Source organism: Triturus cristatus, chromosome 1_1 (assembly GCF_964204655.1).
Source record: "Triturus cristatus chromosome 1_1, aTriCri1.1, whole genome shotgun sequence".
NCBI classification, from domain to species: domain Eukaryota; kingdom Metazoa; phylum Chordata; class Amphibia; order Caudata; family Salamandridae; genus Triturus; species Triturus cristatus.
Window position 1 is genome coordinate 820,133,652 of NC_140579.1, and position 27,573 is coordinate 820,161,224.

Here is a 27,573-nt window from a genome sequence, read left to right on the forward strand (position 1 = left end):
ACAGCAAGATCGCAGACATACACAACAGTTTCAGCACACAGCCAACGCACCCTACGACCGGAACAACGCCCCCCACCACCACCCTCCGCGCCTGGACCCCAGTCAACACCTAAGACACCATCCGCACGATGAACTCCATCCACTCAGGATCTCCAACCGACCCCTGCCCTCACCACATCTTCAACAAAGCCGACTCCGTCATCGCACCCCACCTGCGGGACATCATCAACGCCTCCTTCGACACCGCCACCTTCCCAGAGAGCTGGAAGCACGCCGAACTCCGCGCCCTACTGAAGAAACCATCAGCGGACCCTACCGACCTCAAAAACTACCGCCCCATCTCGCTCCTTCCTTTTCCGGCCAAAGTCATTGAGAAAACCGTCAGACAACTGGCGCCTTCCTCGAGACGAACGGATCCCTCGACCACTCGCAGTTCGGCTTCCGTGCCAACCACAGCACCGAGACAGCCCTCATCGCAGCCACCGACGACATCCGAACTTTGCTCGACAACGGGGAAACAACGGCCCTCATCCTCCTGGACCTCTCCGCGGCGTTCGACACGGTCTGCCACCGCACCCTAGTGCAGCGCCTCAACAACATCGGTATCCAGGAGAAGGCACTGGAATGGATCATCTCCTTCCTCGCCAGAAGAACACAGAGTCCGCCTACCCCCATTCAGATCCGAGGCCACCGAAGTCATCTGCGGCGTACCACAAGGATCATCACTCAGCCCCACCCTCTTCAACGTCTACATGAGCCCCCTCGCACGCCAACACAACCTCAACATCATCGCCGACGACACCCAGCTGATCCTCTCCCTCACCAACGACCCCACCACCGCCAGAACCAACCTACACGAAGGGATGAAAGACGTAGCTGAGTGGATGACGAACAGCCGCCTGAAACTGAACTCAGATAAGACGGAAGTCCTCATCCTGGGATCATCACCCTCCGCCTGGGACGACTCCTAGTGGCCCCCAGCCCTTGGCAGCGCACCCAAACCAACAGACCACGCACGCAACCTGGGCTTCGTCCTGGACTCCTCCCTCTCCATGACCAGACAAGTCAACGCCGTCTCCGCATCATGCTTTAACATCCTACGCATGCTACGCAAGATCTTCCGGTGGATCCCCACCGAAACCAGGAAGACGGTCACCCAGGCCCTCGTCACCAGCCGACTGGACTACGGCAACTCCCTCTACGCCGGAACCACAGCCAAACTCCAGAAACGACTCCAGCGCATCCAGAACGCCTCAGCACGCCTCATCCTGGACATTCCCCGACACAGCCACATCTCCGTACACCTGAGAAACCTGCACTGGCTCCCCGTCAGCAAGAGAATCACGTTCCGACTCCTCACCCACGCACACAAAGCTCTCCACAACCAAGGCCCAAGATACCTAAACGACCGCGTGACCTTCTACACTCCCACCCGCCAGCTTCGATCAACCAGCCACGCCCTCGCCGCCGTCCCCCGCATCCGAAGAGCTACAAAAGGAGGAAGATCCTTCTCCTACCTGGCTGCCAAGACGTGGAACTCCCTCCCCATCCACCTCCGCCTGACCCAAGACCACCTCTCCTTCAGGAAGCAATTCAAGACCTGGCTGTTCGAGCAGTAGCGGACCCCCCTCCCCCAAGTGCCTTGAGACCCTCCGGGTGAGTAGCGCGCTATACAAATGCTTGCTTGATTGATTGATTCCAGATAGTTGATGTGTCTGACCGCATCTGCTGGAGTCCACAGACCCCTCAATCTGAGCTTGTTCATATGTGCTCCCCATCCTATCTGGGATGCGTCTGTGGTGATGGTCACTGTTGGGCTTGGTGGTGTTCAGGGCTTCCCTATTGTTATGTTCTCCCTGTTCCACCATGCTATCTCTTCTTGCACTGCATTCGTTACAACCACTAGATCCTCCCAACTTCCGTTTGCTTTTGACCATTGCTGTTGCAGCCATTCCTGGAATGGTCTCATGTGTAGGCATACATTGGGAACTAGGTGAATGCATGACGCCATCATCCCCATGATCTTGCTCGCTGTTCTCACTGTCAGAGCTCGCCCCTTCTGGTAGAGGCGCGTCTCCTTCAGCAGGGCTAGTGTCCTTTTCTCGCTGGGCATCACCGTTCTCTTTACGGTGTTGATTTGCGCCCCCAGGAAGATCTTCACTTGTTCTGGTTCCATTGATGATTTCCCCCAGTGTATTGGGAACCCCAGCTTTGTTAGTGTTCTCGTGACACGCTGTGCGTGTTCCTCGCATTTTTCGAGTGAACTTGCCTTTATTAGCCAGTCGTCGAGGTAAGGATACACGTGAATCCCTTCCCTCCGCAGGTACGCTGCTACTGCTGCAAGGCATTTGGTGAAAACCCTTGGTGCGGACTTTATACCGAATGCCAAGGTTGTGAATTGGTAGTGATCCTTGTTGATGGTGAATCTTAACAGATTTTTGTGCTGCCTGTTCATTCGGATGTGCAGGTAGGCATCTTTGAGATCCACGGTGGACATGAAGTCTCCGTCTCTCATTTGTGGGAGTAGTTCTTGTAGGGATGTCATTTTGAATTTTTGCGTCCTTACGTACTTGTTTAGGAATCGTAGATCCAGGATGGGTCTTAGTGTTTCGTCCACCTTTGGTACCAGGAAGTAGTTTGTGTACACACCCTTGTTCCGTTCTTTGAATGGTACTGGTTCTATGGCCTCCTTTTGGAGTAGCTGTAGTGCTTCCTCTACGAGTTGTGCTAGCTCTTGTCCTGAGTGTTCCCTTCTCTTTGGTTTTTTGTTTGGAGGTCTCCTTTCCAACTCTATGCAGTATCCGTACTGTATGATGTTGAGTATCCATTTGTCTGTTATTTTTCTCCATTCTTGGAGGAAAAATCTGAGTCTGCCGCCCACCGGTGTTGCATGCTCGTGGGCGTTTGGTTCGTGTAACCCTCTTTTGTTGGTTCCTTTGTGCTCTACCCTTGGAGGGGTGTTGTGGGTGAGCACTCTCCCCCGTGCGAAGTCACTTTGAGGCAGGTTGGTCTCCCCCTCTTCTTTGGCCTCGTCCGTTTCCCCTACTGCAAAAGGACTGGCCCAGAGGCTGGTACTGCCAGTTCTGTTTCTGCTGCCCCCATTGCCCGTGACCCTCGCCTTGCTGGAATGTTTGATGTGACGTTCCCGGCTGGTTTCCTCCCCTTCTGTAAGGTCTCCGTGTTGGGGTACATCTCATCCCTCTGAATTGCAGGGCCCCCATGGACCTCGATGTCTCATTCTCTTTGAGTTGGGTGAGTTTCTCATCGACTGGTGCCCCGAACAGCGTTTCTCCGTGGAAAGGGGTGTTCAGGATGTTGTTCTGTACCTCTTGCTTGAATCCTGAAATTCTGAGCCAGGCCTGTCTCCTTTCAGTGATTCCTATTGCCATCAGTCTGCTTGATGTCTCTGCCCCGTCCAACACTATTTTAAGGCATGAATTTGCTATATTCTTCCCCTCTTCCACTAGATGCGAAGCTCTTGGTTGGTATTGCTCGGGGAGATGCTTGATTAGGTCCCCCATTTCGTCCCAATGTTGGTACTGGTGCCTGTTCAGCAGTGCATTTGAGTTCGCCATGCGCCAGTGCATTGCCGCGTTTCTCTCTATTTTTCTGCCAGTGAGGTCCATCCTTCTGCTCTCCTTGTCAGGAGGTAGTCCAGAGGTTGCCGGAACATTGGCCCTTTTCTGGCTGTAGATGCGATAATGGAGTCTGCTGTGACAGATCCCTTGATGTATGGAGGGTCCTGGGAGGAGTGTTTATATTTTTTCTCTGTTCTGGGTGTGATGGATCTGCATGTTGCAGGGTCCTCGGACGCCTCCTTCCCCTGGTTCATGACACTCTGAAGCATGGGGAGGAACTGGCTCCTAGTTCGGATGGGGAGCAGTGTCTCGAGTAAAAAGTCCGCTTTCAGTTTTTCCTCCTCTAGTTTCACGCCAAAAGCTGCAGCCACGCTCTTTACGACCATGTTGTAAGCCCCAATATCATCTGGCAGCGAAGGTCTCGAAGGATAAGTCTCCACGGGCTCTTCTGGATTTTCGGCGTCGAGGTCCTGCCATTCCAGGTCTTGCGTCGTCGACGGCGCCGAGCCGTAGTTAGATTGCTTTTCCTCCTCTTCTTCTCCCTCATAGTAGAGATCATCTTCCTCTTCTTCGGGAGTTTTCGACTGCTCTTCGGCATCAAACTCGTCCTGCTCTTCGACCTAGACGATAACAGTCAGTGGTTTCGTTGGGATTGTGAATTTCTTCATCTTCTCGTCTAACTCCTTCTTCCTTTGAAGGATGCTCTCCATCTCTGCCTCAAGCCTTCTCTTTTTCTTCTCCATTTCGGAGGCATGTTCGGCATCGAGCGCTCGCCTTTTCGACGGAGCTTGCGTCGACGCGACCTTGTCCTTCGTCGAACACCCAACCTCGTGGACCTGTTTCGCCGAACTTTGTTTTTCGTCAGCCTTCGGCACCTGGGAGTCCTTCTCGAAGGATCCGCTGGGCCTTTCGTCCTTGGATCCACTCGCAGTCAAACTTTTCAGCGCCGGTGTTCCTTTCGAGGACTTAGACTCTGGTTTTTTGAGTCAGTCTCTGTTTTTCGGGACCCTTTCGAGGTTTTTGTGCTCGACGTCTCTCCTACCTTGTCAGACGTCTTATCGGTCTCTGCAGCCGTGAAGTAATCAGGTCCCTCGGCGACGTTATCTTCGTTGTCTGTGGAGAGGCCCAGGTCGTACAGAGACGGGGCCTTACCCTTGCCTTCCATGTTGTAGTTGGCTCTCCTCTGCCTCTCTCTCACCCCGGGTGTCTTCGGTGTGAAGGCAGAGCAGGCGTTGCAGTCTTTGCTCTCGTGGTCGACTGGCAGGCAAAGGTTGCAGACCGGATGTTGGTCCTTCTGCGCGTATTTGTGGTGGCAGTTACGGCAGAATTTAAAAGGTGTTTTGTCCATTCCTGCGCTCAGTGTCCCTGAGTGTGCATTCTCCGTTGGACATCGAAGATCGAGGTTCTCCTCCTTCTTCGTCGTCCCGGCTCCATGTTCTTCTTGTCTGTAGTCTTCTTTAATTTTCCTTCGATGAAACTTGTGCTCTTTTTTCTTCGTTGCAGAAGCTAGGCGCAGTCAGATGTTGGTTTCAAAATGAAACTGTTGTGTTATTCAAAGCAGATTTCATTTAGAATCGGACTACTGTTCACAAAATGTTTCATGAGCTCACTCGCACAGGAGGTTGCTGTACTGTGCGTATTGCTCGGACTCTGGCTCGCTGGGCACGTTCTGCTTCTTGCCCGGAGTTTTGGTGCCGATGTCGGTGCAAGGGTAAGTCTGCAGCTTGTGCAGCTCCTGTGGAAGCTTACCCATCACACAGGTTTGAGCACCGCTTGGAAATGCATCTACCCTGGCTGCAAGTTGAGATACAAGCAAAAGCGAAAGGAGGAGCGTGCGCCATCTCCTGTCCTGAAACGCCGAAAGAGGAGACGCCATGCGCATGCACACCGCCTGTCCGTGCGCGCACATGGATTGTCTCCCTTCAGCAACAAACCGACAATAGAGTCTCGCAAGGCGAAGCAGCGCATGCGCTGCGTTCGCTAGCAAGACCTAAAAAGGGAATATAGGGAAGCCATAAGAACATACAAAGCCGAAATCAAACTTGCCCAGGCCACATATTCTGATGAAAGAATCTCCCGGGCAGCTAACTCCCCCCTCAAAATCTTTCGCATAGCGAAAACATTACTCAAAGCCCCATGACCCCCAGTTAATCGGATACCACTACCCAACGCTGTAATGAGCTTGCAAACTATTTTCATAATAAGATCCAAACAATCTATGCATCATTCTCCCCGGTGGACAGTCTAAACAATTTCCATTCAGAGGATAAGGATGTACACAAAAGAGACCACCTCCTTGAGGCTCTCCCCTTGATGGACTGATTCCCTGCATACCATCTCGGCATTTGTGAACAGCGGGTCGCCTACAGACCCAGCTCCACCCAAAATATTGTGTCAAGTGTCCGAAAAATCTCCCCGGTCATTCCTGACCTTATCAATGCCTCTCTCCCCTCAGGAGTGGTCCCACCCCTCTGGAAAAGAGCGATGGTAAAGCCTCTCCTGAAAAACCCTAGCCTTGATCCGGATCTACTGGGTAACCTTCGTCCCATCTCTCCTCCCAGGGATCAGTGAATTAGCGGAGAAATATGTCAACTCATAACTCTCGACATTTGAGTCCCACAATCTCCTTCATCCTTCTCAAACGGGCTTCCGCGCGCGTCAAGGAACTGACACGGCGTTGTTGGCAGTTGTCGAAGAATATAAAAAGATTCACGACGCTGGAGGGTCAACAGCAATTATCCTCTTGGACCTTAGCGCTGCCTTTGACACGATCAACAACCAGATTCTGATCCATCAACTCAGAGCTTTGGGGGTGACTGGGGTTAGCGTTAACATGGTTGCAATCATTCCTGGACGAGAGATCCTTCCAGGTCTTTGAGGGCGACGTCTCCTCAAAAACTCTGCCTCTCCAATGTGGAGTCCCGCAGGGGTCGTCCTGGAGTCAATCTCTTTTTCATGTCTATACGACGACTCTTGCAGAGATTGTGGTCCCATTTGAAGTTCATATAGTGACTTACGCTGACGACACCCAACTGGTCGCAGCACTACACCACACTGACAAGGCCTCCATCAGCTTTTGTTCCTGCCTAGAAGAGGTAGTCAAATGAATGCATCAATCCTACCTAAAGCCAAATGGTGACAGGACCGAGTTGATGCTCTTTGGCAACCCATCCATCTTCAGGGTAGACGCTCTTTGGCCAGACTGTATGGGCCCGTACCTGTCCCTAAGACCCAGATGAAGAGTCTAGGCTTCTGGCTGGACCAGGATCTCAGCTTCATGGTCCAAGCACGGAAGGTTGCGGTTTCCTGTTTCGGCATCCTAAGGATGCTCCGCAAATTGCTCCTTCTTCGGGCATGAAGGCTTATGGTACAGGCACTTATTCTTTCCCGCCTATACTCCGGGAATGCCCTTTACCTCGAAGCTCCGGATTCGACCCTCACAAAGCTCCAAGCGGTGCAAAACTGCGCTGCAAGGTTGTTAATGGGGTTCTCGAACCGGCAATCCGCGAAGCCCGCCTTGAAGTCGCTCCACTGGCTTCCTGTTCGGGAGAGAGTTAGCTTTAAAGCCATGTGCATTGCCCATACGAAGCTAACCGGGAATGGCCCCACGATCAACCACTCCATGGTCCAGCCTTATGTGCCAAAAGACAGCTGCGCTCTGACGATTTACATCTGGCGGCTGTTCCCAGGATTAAGAGGGCCAGAAGTGGCAGCCGCCTATTCGCCTACAACGCTGCTAAGCTGTGGAATACTCTTACCCTCTGCCTACAGAGGGAAACTAGCCATTTAGCCTTCCGGAAATCATTGAAGACCTGGCTCTTTCCTTAACTGTGCTGTCCCTCTCTGCTACTGTCTTAGTGCTGGGATGCCCAGGGTAGCCATGCACTCAATAAATGTTGCTTCATTCATTCATTTATCCAACGCCAACACATCAACTAAACACCAAAAAGCAGGAATACAAGGAACGTATGTGGGAGTAGGCCAGGACTAGACAGGCAACCACTCTATACAAGATTTATGAAGTAGGAGATAAAGCAGGTAAACTGCTTGCTTGGTTAGATAGACGGGAGCGAGCGGACAGATGGGTGACTGGGCTCCAGACAAACATGGGGGATCTAGTCAAAGACCCGCAACACATTGTAGAAGCATTCGTACAACATTATGAAAAAATGTATACCCAAGTAGCCACAGCAATAGTAAATGAGGCTGCGGAATTCCTTTCAGACATTCGCACTGCCACACTCACTGAAGAGAGAATACAGCTGTAGAGTGATGTCACAGAAGAACAAACAGCAGCTAGAGGTAGTATGCAGTCAGGAAAGGCCGCTGGACCCCACGGCATTCCAATCAAGCTGTTTAAAATGGCAGCAACAAAATTAACACCACACCTGATAGCTATGTACCAGGCCAGCTTGGGGGCCAGGGAGCTCCCCGGGGACCAAGGTCTGGCAACAATTGTCACAATCCAAAAAACAGGCAAGCCAGAGGACGAATGTACATCATACCGACCTATCTCACTGCTTAATGCAGAAGCTAAAATTCTGGCAAAAACACTCCCGAACAGACTGACTCAATAGCTCACCAAGCTTGTACACCCAGACCAATCTGGCTTCATGCACTTAATTTACGGCGTCTTCATGGGGTACTGGGGTGTAAAAAGATACTATCCGGGAGGAAGAAGCCATCCTCTCCTTAGACGCCCGCATGGCTTTTGACACGATCGAATGGTCATTTCTTTTCGCAGTCCTAGAACATATGGGGCTTGGCCCCAAATTCAGGTCCTGGGTCCAGCTGTTGTACACAAAGCCACTAGCACAAGTAGTGGTAAACGCTAGACTGTCAGCAACATTTCCTCTGGGGCGAGGGACTCAACAGGCATGCCCCCTGTCCCTAATCCTTTTCGCTTTAGTATTAGAACCTCTCGCGGCATGGGTGAGGAAGGATCCCCTTATACGGGACTTCATTAGACAGAGCATCGGGTATCATTATTTGTTAGAATAATTTATATTTTCGCGAACTTTGGGAATTATTCGGGATACATGATAAGTACATATAGAATTGATTTATTCCAATTTATCAATCCACCCCCAAAGATGCCCAGAGGGTGCGAAGTGAGACTGGTGGAGGATGGCTTCATAACAGCAAACCCAGAGGAATTTACGAACAGGAACCTTCAGGAACCCCTGAGACGTCTACGAAGTGTTGTCAAACATTGGCAATCACTCCCATTAACGTTACTAGGGCGCGCAGCACTCTTCAAAATGATGGCACTACCTAGATTCTTATACGCCCACCAGAACACACCATTCTGCGTCCCACAGACATACTTCAAAGCAATAAAGACCAAAGTGCAAAACCTGCTTTGCAATGGGAAACCGCCCCGCAAAACCATTAACAAACTAACTAGAGGGTGGTATGATGGTGGAATCAAACTCCCACACATTCCATGCATATTATTGGGCCTCGCAACTCAGTCCTTAACCACTGGGCACACTCCCCTCGGATGGACCCGGCATTCAGAATGGATCGACACCGTGGGCAAAGGAGGAACCCTGCAAGCATTATTACACCAAAGCAAATATTACAAATCTCACAGGACCCACAGCACAAACAATCCACCTATGAAACAGTACACAAGAAGCTGGGATGGCATAACAGAAGGACGCAGTCCACCCTGCTCTGGGAGAACGAGAAATTGAGCAGACTGATTAGTTGCAAAGGATTCCAAAAATGGGATCCAATAGGAATCTCAAGGGTGGGAGATCTTTGGGATAAGGGGAGAGTTATCCCATATGGAAAGTTATAACAATATATATGGTGTATAGGGGATCTCTGTGTATAGTCATAATCTAGTGAATAGAATGGCAAGCCCATCCCCACACAACAATGGCGGTGGAGAACACACAAGACAATACCACTACTGTGCGAACAAATTTCGCAGCGAAGCCTGCCCAACCTGAGCATCTGCCCTGGCATCCTTGTCCAGACAGTAATGCGCAGCAAAGGTATGGACCGACTTCCAAGTGGCCGCCTTGCAGATTTCCGCAATTGGAACATTACGCAGCAAAGCAGTCGTGGCAGCTTTGCCCCTGGTGGAATGAGCCTTAGGTTTACCCCCTAAGGTCTTATTAGCCTTTTGATAACACAATTGTATGCAGGACACAATCCACCGAGAGATGGACTGCTTAGAGGTCGCGAGACCGGTCCTGACTGATCCATAATTAACAAACAATTGGTCTGACCTACGAATATCCTTGGTCTTATCCAGATAAAATTTCAACACCCTCCGAACATCCAGGGAATGGAGATGTAATGGCTGTAGGAGAGTAGGGTCTGCTTTCTATGTTCACCCCCACGTTTTGCATTTGCTTTACTGGTTTTCGACTTAGATGTGGCTGTGGGCCTGCTAATCAGACCCACAGCCCTGCTGTTCTCTCTCTAAATTAATACTATGTACTTTAGGTGCATAACCCATTTGGATAGGATCACCTTATTGGCCCCTGTACAGTGTACCCTAGGTACCCAGGGCATAGGTGTACCCTAGGCCTACCAGGGGCTGCAGCATGTATTATGCCACCCCTGGCCTGGCCTTCCATTTTGACACAACTGGCTGATCACTCAGCTGGGGCAAGGTCGTGTAATCACCCCTTGCTTAGGTGTAGTATTCCTATACCTAACTTACATATAGACACATGTGTACCTATCAGTCACTCCTATGGCAGGCCTTGACAATCCTGGAGGCAGAGTGCTTGGTAACATGTGAGATGGTGCTCTAGCATGAGCTGAGCCTGTCTGCAGCTTTCGGAACCTTGTCCTTACAGCTGTTCTATGATATAGCCTACCATATACTCTTAAAGTGCCTTATAATCTTAGACTGTTATGGTAACTATGGTTTGGCTTTATCGAAACATGTCGTGTAAGGTGTCTAACACTGTGGAATAATACCCCCATGCCATTTCTGGACATGAGAATATTATTCCCCCCTTCTAGAGGGAAAGACATGTTAAAATCATACTTCAACTGTTAGCCTCTGACCAAAGCCTCAGCATCACAAAATGGATGCTGCTGCCACGACACAAGTCTGACCTCCTGAAGCTGGGAGTGATCCCAGCCAGGGAGGCCTGGACAATAGGTTTCCTGCTTGGGGAGGTGCTAGCACCTCCCCAGACAGCCTTTAGTGTATTGGGGCAGGGTGGGCTGAAAGGAATGAGACATGCCTGGGGCACACAAGGTGTTCCTTGCATAGTCCAGTTCAAACCGGCGCTGGGGCACTCCAGCCCCAGCTCTGGCGCGAAACTGGACAAAGGGAAGTGGGTGTAACCACCCCCTCCCAGGTCCCACCCATAAGGCGTGACCTAGCAGGTATCCCAGCCCCCCAGATTAGTATAAGAGTGGGAGTTGGGCCTCAAGACTTTAGATTATCCTGAACCTGCAAAACTGAACAGAAACTCTGGACCTTCGACATTCGACGAAAGAAAAAGACTGAAGAATCTCCCTTGTAGCCAAGGAGTGGCTACCCTGTGCAAACAGGCACCATCAAGAGACTACCCTTTGCTTTGCCCACGTTCTACGAGGAACCGACTGCAGAGCCCGACCAGAGCCTTGACTTCCAGACTTCTCCGACCCTGATCCACATCTACAGCAGAGCTGAGATCCGTGGAGGCGACGAGCGACGTGGGACCGGCTACCTGGGAAAAGTGGCTAGTAACTTAAAGCGCAGCTTCTGAGGTACCCTCGAAGTTGTGCACCGGGATTGAGAAGCCCCAACCCCAAGCACCATCTGCACCGAAGATCAGCCCCCCACACTCCACGAGTCCTGCGTGGGGCCCTTCAGCATTTTCCTGCTTGCCGCGTCTGTCCGGTTGCTTGCCCGCTGGCTAGTGGCCTTTGTGACGACGCACCCTGAAATCTTCTGCGCTGGTTTGGCTCCTCCAGACTGGCTCCCGCTTCTCTGCAAAGAAGAAGCACCCCAGACCTTCCTGGTCTGCACCAGAAGCAAGTCCTTCGTTCTTCGTGGGTTCCGCTTGCCAAGGCTTGGTGAGTCCTAGTCCAACTTCGACGCCGCCGACAGCAAGAGCCTTCGTGGGACAGCTCGCCTCCTGGTCCTGGTCGTCCTCGACGCTTCCTGGTGCTCCTGGCTGCAGCGACAAGCTTCACCTTCACCTGCAATCTTCACGACATCGCCTGGTTCCTTCCTGGTTCCACGTGGTCACTGGCTAGTGACCTTGACTCTGTCCCTTCTGCTTGCAGGTTTCTTCTCTTCTTGATCCCAGCCTTGGGATCCACCGGACACTCTTCACTGACTGCCTGTCAGCATCTTTCTTCAGGCATCCATAGGAGTCGACGACGAAAACGACGCATCTTCACCCCTATGCACCCGCAGCCTGTGGGCTAGGTAACTTGGGTACTCCGGTGCTCATCAGGATAGTGACTATCCTAGTGTCTAGTTTTCAAGTCTCAACTTCCTAGCTACTCCGGAAGTGTCCTAAATCTACCGTTTTCTAAACTGTACTATTGCTATTGACTTTTACGCATTACGCGTGAGTGTTTCCACTCTGCACACGAATCCCGTGGGCCTCCCACTTCCTAACTAACGCTAGTGTAGTGTAGCCCCAGCGATTCCCTAGGCCTAGGCCTATTCTATTTCCGTGACAGTGGTTCTTATACCACTTACTTAGTATATGGTTTGCGTGGCCCCTAGGGCCTAACTGTATTACTTACCTGTGTGACTTAATGTATGCTTAAATAAGACTGTGTTGTACTTACCTCTAATCTCATAAAGAGTGCTGAGGGTTTGCTTAGAATAAATACACTTTATTTTATATATATATATCTGTTGTGGTGTCCTTTCATTTGGTATTCAAGGGATTATATATGGTATCACAGCTGGCTTCACATGCCATTCAGAGTTTAGCCTAAGACTGCTCTTGTCCATGCTACCACTAGGATAGCTGGTCTATAAGGTTGACTTTACAACCAATCACCATAAGGGTATTTAGACTGATATAAGGTGTACACTAGAACTAGTGACATCATACATCAGGCCAACTTCTCACAATGGCCACTAGGAACGCCGCCTTCCAGGATAGGTGCTGCAATGAAGCCTTGTGAATGGGTTCAAAAGGCTCCTTCATCAGTCTAGACAGCACCACATTCAAGTCCCAGGAAGGCGAGGGAAGTCGAGGGAAGTCTGACAGGAGGAAACACTTTCTTCAAGCCTTCCAAAAAATCCTTGACCACAGGGATCTGAAAAAAGGAAGTCTGTGAAGGGCATTTCCTGTAAGCAGTCAAAGCAGCCAGATGAACCTTAATGGAATGGAAATTAAGGCCAGACTGCGCCAAATGCAAAAGGTACGGAAGGATGACATCTTCCTTACATGTCGTAGGATCAAAGTTCTTGGACTTACACCAGATACAGAACCTCTTCCACTTATAGGCATAGGACGTCCTAGTGGAAGGCCGTTTAGACTCCTTCAGTATGTCCATACAATCTTCTGGTAGATTCAGATGGCCATATTGCACTATTTCAGGAGCCATGCCGCCAAACTCAAAGACGAGAGGTTGGGGTGCACCATCCGCCCCCCGAACTTCGTGAGAAGGTCCGGCCTGCACGGCAACCGTATGTGAGGAAGGAGAGACCGTTGAAGTAGGTCTGTGAACCACCACTGTCTGGGCCATTCCGGGGCGATCAGGATCATCCGCGCCCTGGACTGGGACAGCTTGATGAGCACTGCCGGAATCAGGGGAATGGGTGGAAAAGCGTACAGAAAGCTGTTCGACCAAACGATCCATAACGCATTCCCCAGCGTCCCCCGCTGGTAGTACCTGGATGCGAAGTCTCGGCATTTGCTGTTTTCGGCGGTGGCGAACAGATCTACGTCTGGAGTCCCCCACCTTGCGAAGACTTCTCGTAGTACTTCGTCGTGTATGACCCATTCGTGGTTTTCCTGAATCAGCCTGCTCAGTGCTTCTGCCTGAGCATTCTGTACCCCTGGCAGATGCGTGGCCGTAATAGTCAGTCCTCGGGCCAGAAGCCAGTGCCAGATCGCCTGCGCCTCCTGCGACAGAGTGCGCGATCTCGACCCCCCCTGCTTGTTGAGGTAATACATAGTGGTTGTATTGTCCGTCTGTATCAGCAGTGAGTTGGTCTGGAAGGACGGAAGGAAGGCCTTCAGCGCCAGGAAGACAGCTCTTAGTTCCAGGAAATTTATGTGGTACGTCGATTCCAACGGGGACCACTTTCCCTGAATCTGCAATTCCCCGGAATGCGCTCCTCAGCCTTGGAGAGACGCATCCATCACGACACTGTACTTGGGAATATCCTTGTGGAAGGGAACCCCATTGAGGAGGTTCTCCGCCGAGCACCACCACTTCAGAGACTGAAGAGCATGTAGAGACAGCCGTATCTTGTCGTCCCAAGAACCTGTCCTGTGATCCCACTGATCCTCCAAGCACTCCTGCAGTGGTCTCATGTGCAGCCGTGCATGAGGCGTGAGGAAGATACATGAGGCCATCGATCCCAGCAGAGAAGACATCTTCCTCACTGTCATCGATGGCGCAATCCTGAGTTCCTGGGCCTTCCGAAGGAGTGATAACCGTCTCTCCTCCGAAGGAGACACGCTTGCTGACCGCGTATCGATGGAGGCTCCCAGGTACTGAATGCACTGGACCGGAGTCGGAACCGAATTGGACATGTTGAAGTGTAACCCCAATTTGCGCAAAAGAACGCACGTCCACCGGAAGTGTTCCTCTGCTTCCGAGAAGGATGAGGCCTTGATCAGCCAGTCGTCCAGGTACGGGTAGACAAACACCTTGTTCCTCCGCAGGTGCGCCGCCACCACTGCCATGCACTTCGAGAAGGTCCTGGGCGCGTACTTCAGCCCGAACGGTAGTACTGTGTATTGATAGTGATTGGCGCAGACTTGGAATCGCAGGAACTTCCTGTGCTTCCGAGCAATGGGCACATGGAAGTACGCATCCTGTAGATCTATGGCACAGAGCCAGTCTCCCCGGTGCAGCTGAGGGTAAATCTGATGCAACGATAGCATGCAAAACTTCTCTCTGCGAATCCATTTGTTTGCCTGTCGCAAATCCAGAATGGGCCTGAACTCGTTCTTGTCCTTCTTGCGAACGAGGAAGAACCGAGAGTACAGACCTCTTCCCCTTTGAGACAGAGGTACCTCTTCTACCGCCGTTTTTCTCAACAAGATGTCTGCCTCCGCTTTGAGCTCTCGCAGCTGAAATTGAGAGCTTACCGGCGGAATCGCTGGAGGCGGGCTGATAAACCGAAGACTGTATCCATTGCAAACAATATTCAGCACCCACTTGTCCCGAGTAATTTTTCTCCACTCTGCCGGAAAAAATTGAATGCTTCCCCCCAATGGAGTGGGTAACGGTTGCGGGGGAAGTAGTCGCTCAGGGCCGAGACCCGGCCGGGCCCTTGGTAGTGGTAGCAGCCTGCTGGCCTCCTCTACCCCTCTGGCGTTTCTGGAAGGGCTTCCGGAACTGCTGCTGTTGGTGCTGCTGCTGTCCCGAACCCTGCCCACGCCCTCTGCCCGTAGACCCGAACCGCCTCTGGAACGGGCGCTTCTTCTCGGCCTTCTCCAACCCGACAGCAGTCAGGGTCTACGCCTCCGCCTTCATGCGGGCCATCTCATCATCCGCATGTTTTCCAAACAGGGTTTCCCCCGAGAAGGGCAGATTGGCTACTCTGTGCTGAGCCTCTGGCTTGAGCGACGTCCGGCGCAACCAAGAGTGACGCCTTTGATGGACACCATGACAGTAGGAGAGCGCCGCCAACAAGGAGACATCCGCTGCCCCACTGATGACCTGGTTCGAAACCAGCATGCCCTCTCGCACCGTTTCCAGGAAGTCCTCCTTTCTGTCCCGGGGCAGCAGGTCCGCATACTGTTGGAGGGACTCCCACAGGGCCCGGTCGTAACGTCCCAACAGCACCCCCGCACTTGCCGCCTTCATGGTGGTAGACGCGGTCCCACACACCTTCCTGCCCGCCGAGTCCAGCCAGCGGCTTTCCTTGTCAGGCGGGACCGTCGATGAAGGTGCAGTCGCATGCTGTTTCCTCGCTGCCGTCACGATGACAGAGTCCGGCTTCGGGTCCATCCGTAAAAAAGCAGGGTCTGAGTCCGGGGCCCGATACTTTTTCATGAGCCGTGAGGGAGCGGATTTCGTCACCGCGGGGGTGAGGAACAACTCCAACGCGGGTTCCACCAGTCCCGGCACTAGAGGTAGCAGGGGGCGAGACAGGTGTTTTTTGTGTAGTCTCGAATATCACGGACGTCGTGGGTGTCGGTACTGTCACCGTGATGCCCAACTTGGCTGCCCCCCGCAGCAGCACCTCCTGGAAGGAGACCAGATCATCCACCGGAGACACCCTAGTCCCCGGTGAGTCCGACAGCGTTGGTGAGAAATCCCTGGCCGAGGACCTTGTGCGCGACCTGGACCTGTGCCTCCTATGGCGTTGTCCCGATGTCGACGACGAAGACCGTCCACGACTCCGCGACCTTCTCCTCCTGAAGGAGCGGGAGCGCGACCTCCTCGGCTTTGGCCTGTCCGCCGGTCTAGCCGGGCCCGGCAACTGTGGGTGTCGCGGCCTTGGCGTCCCCTGCGGTGGAGTCGGATACCTGGGCAGGGTGGCGGAACCGCAGGTGGCCCCAACGGTGTGCGAGGTGGTATAGGCGGCGGTGGGGGCGGTGACACCGGCGGCAGTGGTGGAGGCGGTGGTGGTGATGGAGGAGGAGTCGGTGACGGAGGCGGTGTTGGCAGAGGCGGAGGAGGCGGAGGTGTATACACCACGGAGTACACCGATCCCGGCGACTCCGTTCCTCTTACTTCTGGCGTCAGGGCTCCCCCTCCGCCGCGACGACGTCGTCGACCGCCGCCGCGTCGTCGACCGCCGCCGCCACGTCGACCTCCGCCGCCGCCACGTCGACCTCCGCCGCCGCCGCCACGTCGACCTCCGCCGCCGCCATTTGAGTATATGTACTGGGCACTGGGGATTACATTTTCCCCCAACTACATGTTTGCTTCATTGAAACTCCAGATATTTGGTATCAGGCATCTCACATTATAAAACCCACACCGATTCCAGTGTGGAAGTTAATACATGCACTCAGAGGGCATCTTAGAGGTGCCCCAGAAAACCTACCTATCTCTAGTGAACTGGCTGACTGGTGTCGACCAGCCTTCCACCACAGACAGGTTTCCAACCCCCTGCAGGTGAGAGCCCGTGCTCTGAGGGCAGAAACAATGTCTGCTCCTCCAAGCAGGATGGCTACGTTATCAGCATTTTTAAGGCAGGAGGCTTCAAAGGCCTCTGTCGCCTTTGATATGCGACCCAGGCTTTACCCAGACAGGAGAAATGCCACCCCCTGCACCGGAGAGACGGGAAAATTAGCTAGTCAGGATGCGTGTTCTCTAGCAGGCTAGTTGCACCCCTAAGATGGGCTGCCTGATATGAACACGAAAACTAAAATTCCACCATCTTGGTTTTTGGTGGAATTAGACTCACTGGGTCAGGGTTATGCCCACTTCCCACAGGAAGTGTTCATATAGGGGCTGTAGATGCTCTAAAGGTAAGTAGTCCATTGGTTATTACCCATCACTCCCATTAGCACCCCTAAATGGAGTATTTTGGTGACACCCCTAACACCAGGAACTTAGATTCAACAGATCCAGAAGAGGAGGACAAAGAGCCGCAAGAAAACAAGAACTGAAGACTGCTGTGGACGTTTGGCACCAAACCCTGCCTGCACCAGTCTGATAATCGTGACTCGTCCTGCAGCTGAGCAACTACCAAGAACCCCGGTAGACTGCCAGCCCTTCACAAATTGCCAGCAATCTCCCTTAGAGTAGAAAAGCTACTCCCCTATGGTCTGAAGACATCAAAGCAGAATCTGGTTCAGTGTTGCCGCTGCCCGGCCAACGCAACACAGCAACCGCCGGGGTAGAGGTACCTGTGCTCCTGAAGGTCAGTTCGCGCCCCCCCCCCCACCCGCTAACCGAGTGAGAGGACACCAGGAACAGCACAGCACCAATACCTGGGTTACTGGGCCCCGTTTAGCAAACAAAGCCAGCGAGAGTCCAATCCTGACTCCCACAACTGACTGAGATAGAGGGACGTCAGCACTGCAGAGAGCCACCTCCAGAGTGGCCTAGCAAACCTGATTTCTGCACCTTCAACCGGCGAGACCAACAACTGCAAGGGCCTTTATCCAGCCAACTCATCCACTCAAGTGCCCCAGCCCGGGTACCCAAGAATCGACTGTGCCTTCTTGCTCACAGGAAATTTGTGGCCTGAGCCCCCTGTTGGAAGCTTCCGAGCTTGTACCCAAGTCCACCTCTGCAGAATGTTTAAGAGGCTCCCCTTCTTTCCACCGGCGTAGCATACAAAGCTATCAACCCGACCAGCACATCTGCACCCGGACGTCCCTGGGCAGATAACGAGTAACTGCTGGGGGTACTTTGGACCCTGGCACCGTACGATGCTACGTCGCGAAGGAACCCCGCCCCCCCCCCCCCCAAACACCCCAGGAACTGACAGTTAAACTATATGCACCATATGCCTTTTTTCCCCCCCATTGGAAAGCATTGCCGCTTAGAGACGCATTTAAGTGAACATTTTACTTACCTGTAATTGTTGATATTTAAAAAAGAACTTACTTGAAAACGAAGTTCTTGGTTCAAAATATATATAAAAATTACTTTTTGTTCTAAATTGGTCTAGGATTTATTCTTCCGTGTGTCTCATTTATTGTCTGAGAGCACAAAAAATGCTTAGCACTACCCTCTGACAAGCCTGAACTGCTTGCCCATGTAGGAAGGTGGATATCTGACTATGGTTACCCCCAACTTTTTGCCTTGTGTCTAGCTGGTTTTTCGACTTAGTTGGCCTGAGATCCTGCCATTCAGGGTCTCAGGCTGTCTGCTCTCTCTTTAAAATGGACTCCATGTACCCTAGGTACATTCCCAATTGGTAAGGATCACCTTATTGGACCCTGTACAGTGTACCCTAGGTACCCAGGGCATAGGTGTACCCTAGGCCTCCCAGGGGCTGCAGCATGCATTATGCCACCCCTGGTCTGGCCTTCCAATCAGACACAACTGGCTGATCACTCAGCTGGGGCAAGGTCGTGTAATCACCCCTTGCTTAGATATAGTATGCCTATATCTACCCTTATATATAGACACATGTGTACCTATCAGTCACTCCTATGGCAGGCCTTAACAATCCTGGAGGCAGAGTGCTTGGTAACATGTGAGATGGTGCTCTAGCATGAGCTGAGCCTGTCTGCAGCTTTCGGAACCAAGTCCTTATAGCTGTTCTATGATATAGCCTACCATATACTCTTAAAGTGCCTTATAATCTTAGACGGTTATGGTAACTATGGTTTGGCTTTATCGAAACATGTCGTGTAAGGTGTCTAACACTGTGGAATAATACCCCCATGCCATTTCTGGACATGAGGATATTATTCCCCCCTTCTAGAGGGAAAGACATGTTAAAATCATACTTCACTGTTAGCCTCTGACCAAAGCCTCAGCATCACAAAATGGATGCTGCTGCCACGACACAAGTCTGACCTCCTGCAGCTGGGAGTGATCCCAGCCAGGGAGGCCTGGACAATAGGTTTCCTGCTTGGGGAGGTGCTAGCACCTCCCCAGACAGCCTTTAGTGTATTGGGGCAGGGTGGGCTGAAAGGAATGAGACATGCCTGGGGCACACAAGGTGTTCCTTGCATAGTCCAGTTCAAACCGGCGCTGGGGCACTCCAGCCCCAGCTCTGGCGCAAAACTGGACAAAGGGAAGTGGGTGTAACCACCCCCTCCCAGGTCCCACCCATAAGGCGTGACCTAGCAGGTATCCCAGCCCCCCAGATTAGTATAAGAGTGGGAGTTGGGCCTCAAGACTTTGGATTATCCTGAACCTGCAACTTGAACAGAAACTCTGGACCTTCGACATTCGACGAAAGAAGAAGACTGAAGAATCTCCCTTGTAGCCAAGGAGTGGCTACCCTGTGCAAACAGGCACCATCAAGAGACTACCCTTTGCTTTGCCCACGTTCTACGAGGAACCGACTGCAGAGCCCGACCAGAGCCTTGACTTACAGACTTCTCCGACCCTGATCAACATCCACAGCAAAGCTGAGATCCGTGGAGGCGACGAGCGACGTGGGACCGGCTACCTGGGAAAAGTGGCTAGTAACTTAAAGCGCAGCTTCTGAGGCACCCTCGAAGTTGTGCACCGGGGATTGAGAAGCCCCAACCCCAAGCACCATCTGCACCGAAGATCAGCCCCCCACACTCTACGAGTCCTGCGTGGGGCCCTTCTGCATTTTCCTGCTTGCCGCGTCTGTCCGGTTGCTTGCCCGCTGGCTAGTGGCCTTTGTGACGACGCACCCTGAAATCTTCTGCGCTGGTTTGGCTCCTCCAGACTGGCTCCCGCTTCTCTGCAAAGAAGAAGCACCCCAGACCTTCCTGGTCTGCACCAGAAGCAAGTCCTCCGTTCTTCGTGGGTTCAGCTTGCCAAGGCTTGGTGAGTCCTAGTCCAACTTCGACGCCGCCGACAGCAAGAGCCTTCGTGGGACAGCTCGCCTCCTGGTCGTCCTCGACGCTTCCTGGTCCTCCTGGCTGCCGCGACAAGCTTCACCTTCACCTGCAATCTTCACGACATCGCCTGGTTCCTTCCTGGTTCCACGTGGTCACTGGCTAGTGACCTTGACTCTGTCCCTTCTGCTTGCAGGTTTCCTCTCTTCTTGATCCCAGCCTTGGGATCCACCGGACACTCTTCACTGACTGCCTGTCAGCATCTTTCTTCAGGCATCCATAGGAGTAGACGACGAAAACCGACGCATCTTCACCCCTATGCACCCGCAGCCTGTGGGCTAGGTAACTTGGGTACTCCGGTGCTCATCAGGATAGTGACTATCCTAGTGTCTAGTTTTCAAGTCTCAACTTCCTAGCTACTCCGGAAGTGTCCTAAATCTACCGTTTTCTAAACTGTACTATTGCTATTGACTTTTACGCATTACGCGTGAGTGTTTCCACTCTGCACACGAATCCCGTGGGCCTCCCACTTCCTAACTAACGCTAGTGTAGTGTAGCCCCAGCGATTCCCTAGGCCTAGGCCTATTCTATTTCCGTGACAGTGGTCCTTATACCACTTACTTAGTATATGGTTTGCGTGGCCCCTAGGGCCTAACTGTATTACTTACCTGTGTGACTTAATGTATGCTTAAATAAGACTGTGTTGTACTTACCTCTAATCTCATAAAGAGTGCTGAGGGTTTGACTAGAATAAATACACTTTATTTTATATATATATCTGTTGTGGTGTCCTTTCATTTGGTATTCAAGGGATTATATATGGTATCACAGCTGGCTTCACATGCCATTCAGAGTTTAGCCTAAGACTGCTCTTGTCCATGCTACCACTAGGATAGCTGGTCTATAAGGTTGACTTTACAACCAATCACCATAAGGGTATTTGGACTGATATAAGGTGTACACTAGAACTAGTGACATCATACATCAGGCCAACTTCTCAGCCCACACTACCACAAAAGAGAGCTTTTACTGTTATAATGTTTGCGTCTGTAAATCGATAAGGGTTGCCTGAACTCTACACAGTGTAACTTGTTTTGGTCTACTATACAGAGTCCGCTTCCTACACACGCCGTAAGAAAAACTGAGTCCCAGGGAGAGGTGTGGTGCAGCGGCCGACTCCGGAGCGATGGACTCATGGTTCGATCCCCGGCACAGGCAACAGCTCAGCATCATGAGACTCTGGGCAATAGCTCACTTAATCTCCACGACAGCCCCCACGAGCTTGGAGAATCTTAGGGGTGATAAGTTTACCCTATACAAAAAGTGGAATTTTCAAGCAATCCACAAGATGGATGCAGCATCAGTCAGTCAATGAGGCCAGTTTCAGGCAAAGAATATCAACAATGGACTGCTGAGCTTAGTCTGAGTCAGTCAAGTTATCTCTATATCATGTCGTAAGTATTTCACACCCTCCTACCCAGTTGCCATGTACTGTGTAAATGGAGTCCATATATCCATTGGTCTGCTGACATAAGGACCCAAAAGTCCTCGAGCAGCTCCAGGCAAAACAAACAATTACCAGCCAGCTTCTGACAATGGGCACAGCAGTACGACCTAAAGGCACTGCGAGCCGCCTCTTCACCAAGAGCAGCAATACTGCAGCGAGTTGGAGGACAGCAGTAGTGATATTCTCCACATAGCCAAGTAGGCCTACTATTGGCAATCGCAGTATTGCATAGAGTACGATTTCCGCAATTACCTCCTACTCGATCCCAGTACTCAGCGATGCGCGGGACCTGCCAAGCCAGATGTAGGAATCCAACTTCCTCACCCCACAGTGCACACCCCTGTCCTTGCGGAGGCCCATAGTGTAGCTGAAGGGGTGTACAATAAAGTCAATGTAGGTATTTGATGTATATGAGAAGAAGCCAGTAATTGGGCGGGATTATGTTACTTATACTATATGCATCTATTCATGGCATGTAGTGCTGTACATTCACATGCTTGGCATACTGCCATCTAGTGTTGTATCCAGATCTGCGCAAGCTGTTTTTCTTTGAAGAAGTCTTCCGAGAGATTGAGTGACTTCTCTACTTGATGATAATGCGCATAGATATCGACTCGATTGTAAGATTGTTTTCCCATAAGCGGGTGAGAATGAAGTATAACATGAGTGCAGTACACCTCGCATTCAAGATGTGCAAGAGGTGCTCTAATAGCGTGCAGCACCCCATCTACTTGAACATGTAGAACCCGGGGATATTAGCTTTAAAGGCTTCCTAGAGCACACCCGGAGATTGCACCAAGTGTGTATTATGCGTGAAGTACTCCACAATGGCGTCTGACTTCAAAGCAGAACACCTGATCTCCCAAAGTGTTAAAAGGAAGTCTCCATGAGAAGGCCTGGGCGGTGGCCTCAGCCATGCATAGCCTCAGCACCATCAGGGCCTGGTCAGAGACTATGCTAGGCAGATGTTCTGCCCTATGAGCCAGAGAGTCAATTCGCAACCAGGAATTATAGGACGTTCTGATGCAGGTGCCCAGTAGGCCCCACAGGGTGTCGCACCCTCCAGATATTAACCAGTTTGTGATTCAACATTATGGTGCGTAGCTGCGCAGTCATGCATGGATGAGAACGCCGTTCCAATCGGGACTTGTCAGGATACACTAGCACATTAAAATACCCACCCCATATTATGGAACAGCCTAGTCCAAGCGCCCGATGGCATCAAGATAGGAAGAAATCTGGGCTATCACGTTTGGGCTGTACACACATACCAAGGTGATTGCCTTGCCCTCTAATATAGCATGAAAAATTAGGTAGCTGCCCTATGTGAGCCTTACCGCAAGTATGCACTAGCGCAGCCCTTTCCTAAGTACTACTGCCACCCCCAGGCATGAGCAGAATACATAGCCACATGTGCTCCCTTAAGCAGCCTAATACAGGACTGCTCAGCTAGGTGTAGCTCTTGCAAGATCTATATTATGCCACTGAAAGTACGCAAATAGCTGCCTAAACTTGCACTGGTCACCCACCCCCAAATATATTCCACAAAATTAAGGTGATGTTAGCCATGGATACTGCACAGCACCAGGTGCCCGCAGGCAAGGAAGGGGCTTATATCAACCGGCTCGCACTTAAGGACAGTATGGGACAGTAGTAGCAATCACGGATGCAGCGCCTCAAGTGTATGTGGAGAACTGTACAAAGACAATGCTAACATAGCTACATCCCAACCCACCCCCTTAAACACCACAACTTTGTTGAAGAAACCTAAATACCCTGTGATGCCAAACAAACAATGCAAGACCAAGAAGGGGTAATGTATATAACCAAGCGGAATCCTCCCCTAGAGGCATCTCAGGAGTCAGGCGGGACTCCCATCGCGGTGGAGGATGGGTGGCCACAATACTCCGAGAAGTGAACTTGTCCAGCCCGCCAGTGCGGCCACAGTGCAGTGTGGCAGGCTAGAGAAGTGAACTTGTCCAGCCTGCCAGTGCGGCCACAGTGCCGTGTGGCAGGCTGCCTACATCCGAAGGTGCAGGCGACCTCACACAAAGGGTCATGTTCAGCCCCAGCAACTCCGAAAGTAAAGTACAATGCAGCTTCGAATTGGGAGGATGGTGATCCGCGGTCCATGGTGCAGGCCAAGTCAGACGGACCACAGCAGGTCCCGTCAGGAAGCCAAAGGCTCAGGAGGCAAGTCTCAAATTGGAGGAGTATCCAGGAGACGTGTGCTATGCAACAAAGAAATGGACAGAGTATCATAGGGTAGCACCGGCTAGTCAACGCTGTCATTGCTGTTAAGTCGACCTCCAGGGTGATTTGCTATTGACACAGTCGGTGATTTTATTTACCTGCTTCCGACTGAAATTCAGGACCATTTTAGGATGGGTGAACAGGTGGGTCTTCCCATGGGCAGCTACTTTCAGCTTGGCTGGTTACATAAGTGCATATGTCAAGTTCACCTTAAAGAGCAGTTTATTGGCCAGCAGGAAGTCTTGACGCGGATTTTTCACTGCCAGCCTAAAGTCAGGGTAGACCGAACATATTTCCCTGATAATGGTGCTCCGAAGAGACCCTAAATAGTCGCAGCTTTGTGTTCCTACTCTGTACTGCAGGAGGTGGGCAATGATAGGGTACGTCAGAGCCCTCAGTGGGGGTCTATGGCCTAACAAGCAGTGAGCATGCTCCATGAAGACGTGGCCTGTCAGCTCTTTATTAAATAGGGACTTAAGCATCTCCTCAACAGTGTTACATTTTCCCCATGGCGGTAAACTCAGGCAGGCCCAGGACTCTATTATCCCTTTGGGAGCGGGCCTCTAAATCTTCATTCTTTGCCTTGCTGACTTCCAGGAACTTTTCCATACATAGCAGTTGTTCACTGCTGAACCTCCCCCACCTCCATGTACGCCCACCAGGAGGGCGTCTTTCTTAAAGGTGATCTTGGGCTGGCTGCGATCATGCTTCCTGATGGCTGACACACCACCAAGTGGGCAAGGTGCACCAAGCAAATGAACCTAAATGCAATGCTATTGTCTGGGTGCAAAGCAAGGGAGCCCAAGGTAAAGATTTCCGGGTGGGAGAGCGCGCAGCAGGCACAGGGCGGTAGTCAGAGGTGCCCACATGTCAGGGCTGAGGAATTTGCCTTCTGTCGCAGAGGCACCAGTTCCTGCCACACCCAGAGAGCTTGGGGGCATTGAGCAGACCAAGGCCCTTCAGTAAAAGCCCTTTAACAAGCACAGCAATGGGGGGTCTACACCCCTGGTGCTGCAGCAGTACCCAGGGTAGTCATCCAGGAGGTGCATAGTCAGAACAGTCCCCAGCCTCGTGGGCCCAGGCTGGCAGATGATAAACACGGAGGGCCTGTTGGTTTGTGGGACGTGTAGCAATGCAAAACTGGCGGAGAGTGACCGCCAAATAAACAGCGCAAACGGCCCGGCCTCACAGTGCATCAGGGCCATCGGGCCCAGAAGGGAATGCCTTCACATGTGGAATGCCCTGCCCTATCTGTCTCTCATTCTCACCCAACCTCCACAGCTATGCCAGTGATTAACTTAGAGGCCTGGGCAGGCTCAAAACATTCTTCAATAATGCTGCTGCCCAGCGAGCTAGGTGCCCTTACATGGCGAGTACTTTCCAACCTCGGTTCGCTCCTCCCTGGCCCACTGCAGCAGCCTCAGCACTGTGTAGCACCCTTCGTGTCAGAAATGCGGGGTCTCAATGGAGCTCCAAATACATTTCCTTTAGGTGAACATGGCAGTCCCCCGTTTAGCCGTGTATTCCCTCACTGGCTCGCCAGCCACCATCTGTCCCCCGGGGGCACCCCCCCCCCCTCCCCCAGCCAGCCGCAGCTATCCTAGGCCATTTCACATGGCCGTCACCTCGTAGGCCGCGGGCAGATTTCCATGGGTCATCAGTTTTCAGGAGAAACAACTGGTTTCCTCGGATTGACACACCTCAGGGAGCATCCCTGCCCAGTGGCGACTGCAGGATGGCAAGATTATTGCTGGATTAACAAACCAATCAGCAAACCCTCCCCACTAGGTGGCAATCTTGTGGTGTGGTTCTCAAGCGCCCTTATCTGTCACTTAATCAGTAGAGCTGATATAGTGTCATTTTATTATAACAGCAGGAGATCAGTGAAGCCACCATGAAACACTAACAGTCACTACATGGATATAGGAGCACACAGTCACACAGTCATAGCTAGTACTGGAGTGCAGGAAAAAAAGTTATGAATCAAAGTGCAAATTCTGTTATCGATTTAGCAGCTGCTTTTCTCCCCAGCCTCTAGTGGATTAATGGAACAAGAACACCCCAAACCAGAAGCAAATACAGCGCACAGCCAATAAAGAGCAATACCATGCAAAGGATGAAAAGCACTGGACAGAATTGCACACTTATATGACCTATGACTCAAAGACTGCATATTCCAACTTTCAAATTACATGCAGACTCACCAAGGTGCAATGCCTCCTGATATCGCTTTGTGTCGAAGTATAAAGATACAAGCCGTGCCTGCAAGATTAAGACATAATTGACTAAGCATTGAGGTTCTCAGCCCAGCCCTTAGAAGAAAAACACACAACCAACTCAATAGATTGTAGCAAAATAATTTTGCCTGTAATAAACATTTTCTGGAAAATATTGTAATTAGAAATATGCACGTGCTTTTGAGAGTATTACATACATTGAGAGAATTTCAACTGTACAGAACTAAGCCCACATCAGTTTTATGTGTACGGTCAGACCAACTGAAACAGCATTTATAAACCTAACTAGGAAATGTCAAATAAGCTGGTAACAGCAAAGGCAAGTGTGTGTGGGTGGGTGTTGGGAGGGGGGGGGGGGGGGGGAAACAGGGATCTTAAAGCCTAGGCAGAAAAGCAAAAAAATCAGGGCTAGGGAGGGAAAGAAAAAAGTAAAGTTAGGAAAATGCTACTTAGCCGTATGCATCTGTTCTTGGCATGTAGAGCTGCAGATCCACAAACTAAGCATAGATCGCCATATGGTGTTGGGCCCAGATGTTTGCACTGGTTTTCGTCTTGGAAAAGGCTTTGTAAGTCACAAGATAGGGGACTCCTCCTTTGGATGATAGTGGGCATGGGCATTGGCTCCATCTTCAGGTTGTTTTTCGCCAGCAGGGAAATGATGGAGTTTTGTGAGAAACAGAAAAGATGCCCATGTATGCTGTATCTAAATAAGATAATACTGGAACAGATAAAGGTAGCCGGGGAGGTGGGTGGGCGTGTGTGGATCTGCAGCTCTACATGCCAAGAACAGATGCATACTGGTAAGTAGCATATTCCGTTTGAGGCATATGAGCTGCAGATTACACACTGTCCATAGATTTTATAGCAGTACTCGCTCCTAGCGGCGACCACCAGTACCAGTTGCAGTGGTTTGAAACAATGTTTTGAGGACAGCCTGACCCACACTAGCTTGTTTAGTTTGCACATCTACACAATAGTGTTTAGTGAAAGAGTGCGGTGTTGACCATGTAGCTGCTTTGCAGATATCATCTAATGGGATGTTCCCTAAAAATGCCATGGAAGCCCCTATCTTTCGTGTAGAATGGGCTTTAGGGGGAACGAATAGCGTTCGTTATGCTTTGTGGTAGCAAATCTGAATGCATTTTACAATCCACCTAGCTATCCCAGATATGGAGATGGGGTTGCCCTTGTGTGGTGCTGAGAAAGACACAAATAGTTGTTTGGTCTTACGAAAAGGTTGTGTTCTCTCGATGTAGTAGAGTAAAGCTCTTTTGACATCTAGGGTGTGTAGAGCTCTTTCTGCAATGGTTTGTGTCTACGAGAAGAATACGGGGAGAAATGACTTTAGGAAGGAATTTTGGATTAGTGCGGAAAACAACCTTATTATGATGCATTTGCAGAAAGGCTTCTTGAATGGTGAGTGCTTGTATCTCACT

The 27,573-nt window shown here is 51.3% G+C and overlaps 1 protein-coding gene across 4 annotated transcripts in view; it reads right to left on the reverse strand.

Moving 5' to 3' along the window:
• LOC146871121 (26S proteasome non-ATPase regulatory subunit 11) overlaps positions 1-27,573 on the reverse strand; it is a 922,247-nt gene that overhangs the window by 710,041 nt on the left and 184,633 nt on the right. For all 4 annotated transcript variants that reach the window (XR_014980477.1, XM_085650288.1, XM_085650291.1 and 1 more), the window contains exon 5: positions 26,105-26,162. Coding sequence is in view for 3 of the 4 variants with exons in the window: in XM_085650288.1 (XP_085506414.1) it covers positions 26,105-26,162 (58 nt within the window). In the remaining variant the exon portion in view is untranslated. The remainder of the gene's footprint in view (positions 1-26,104; positions 26,163-27,573) is intronic.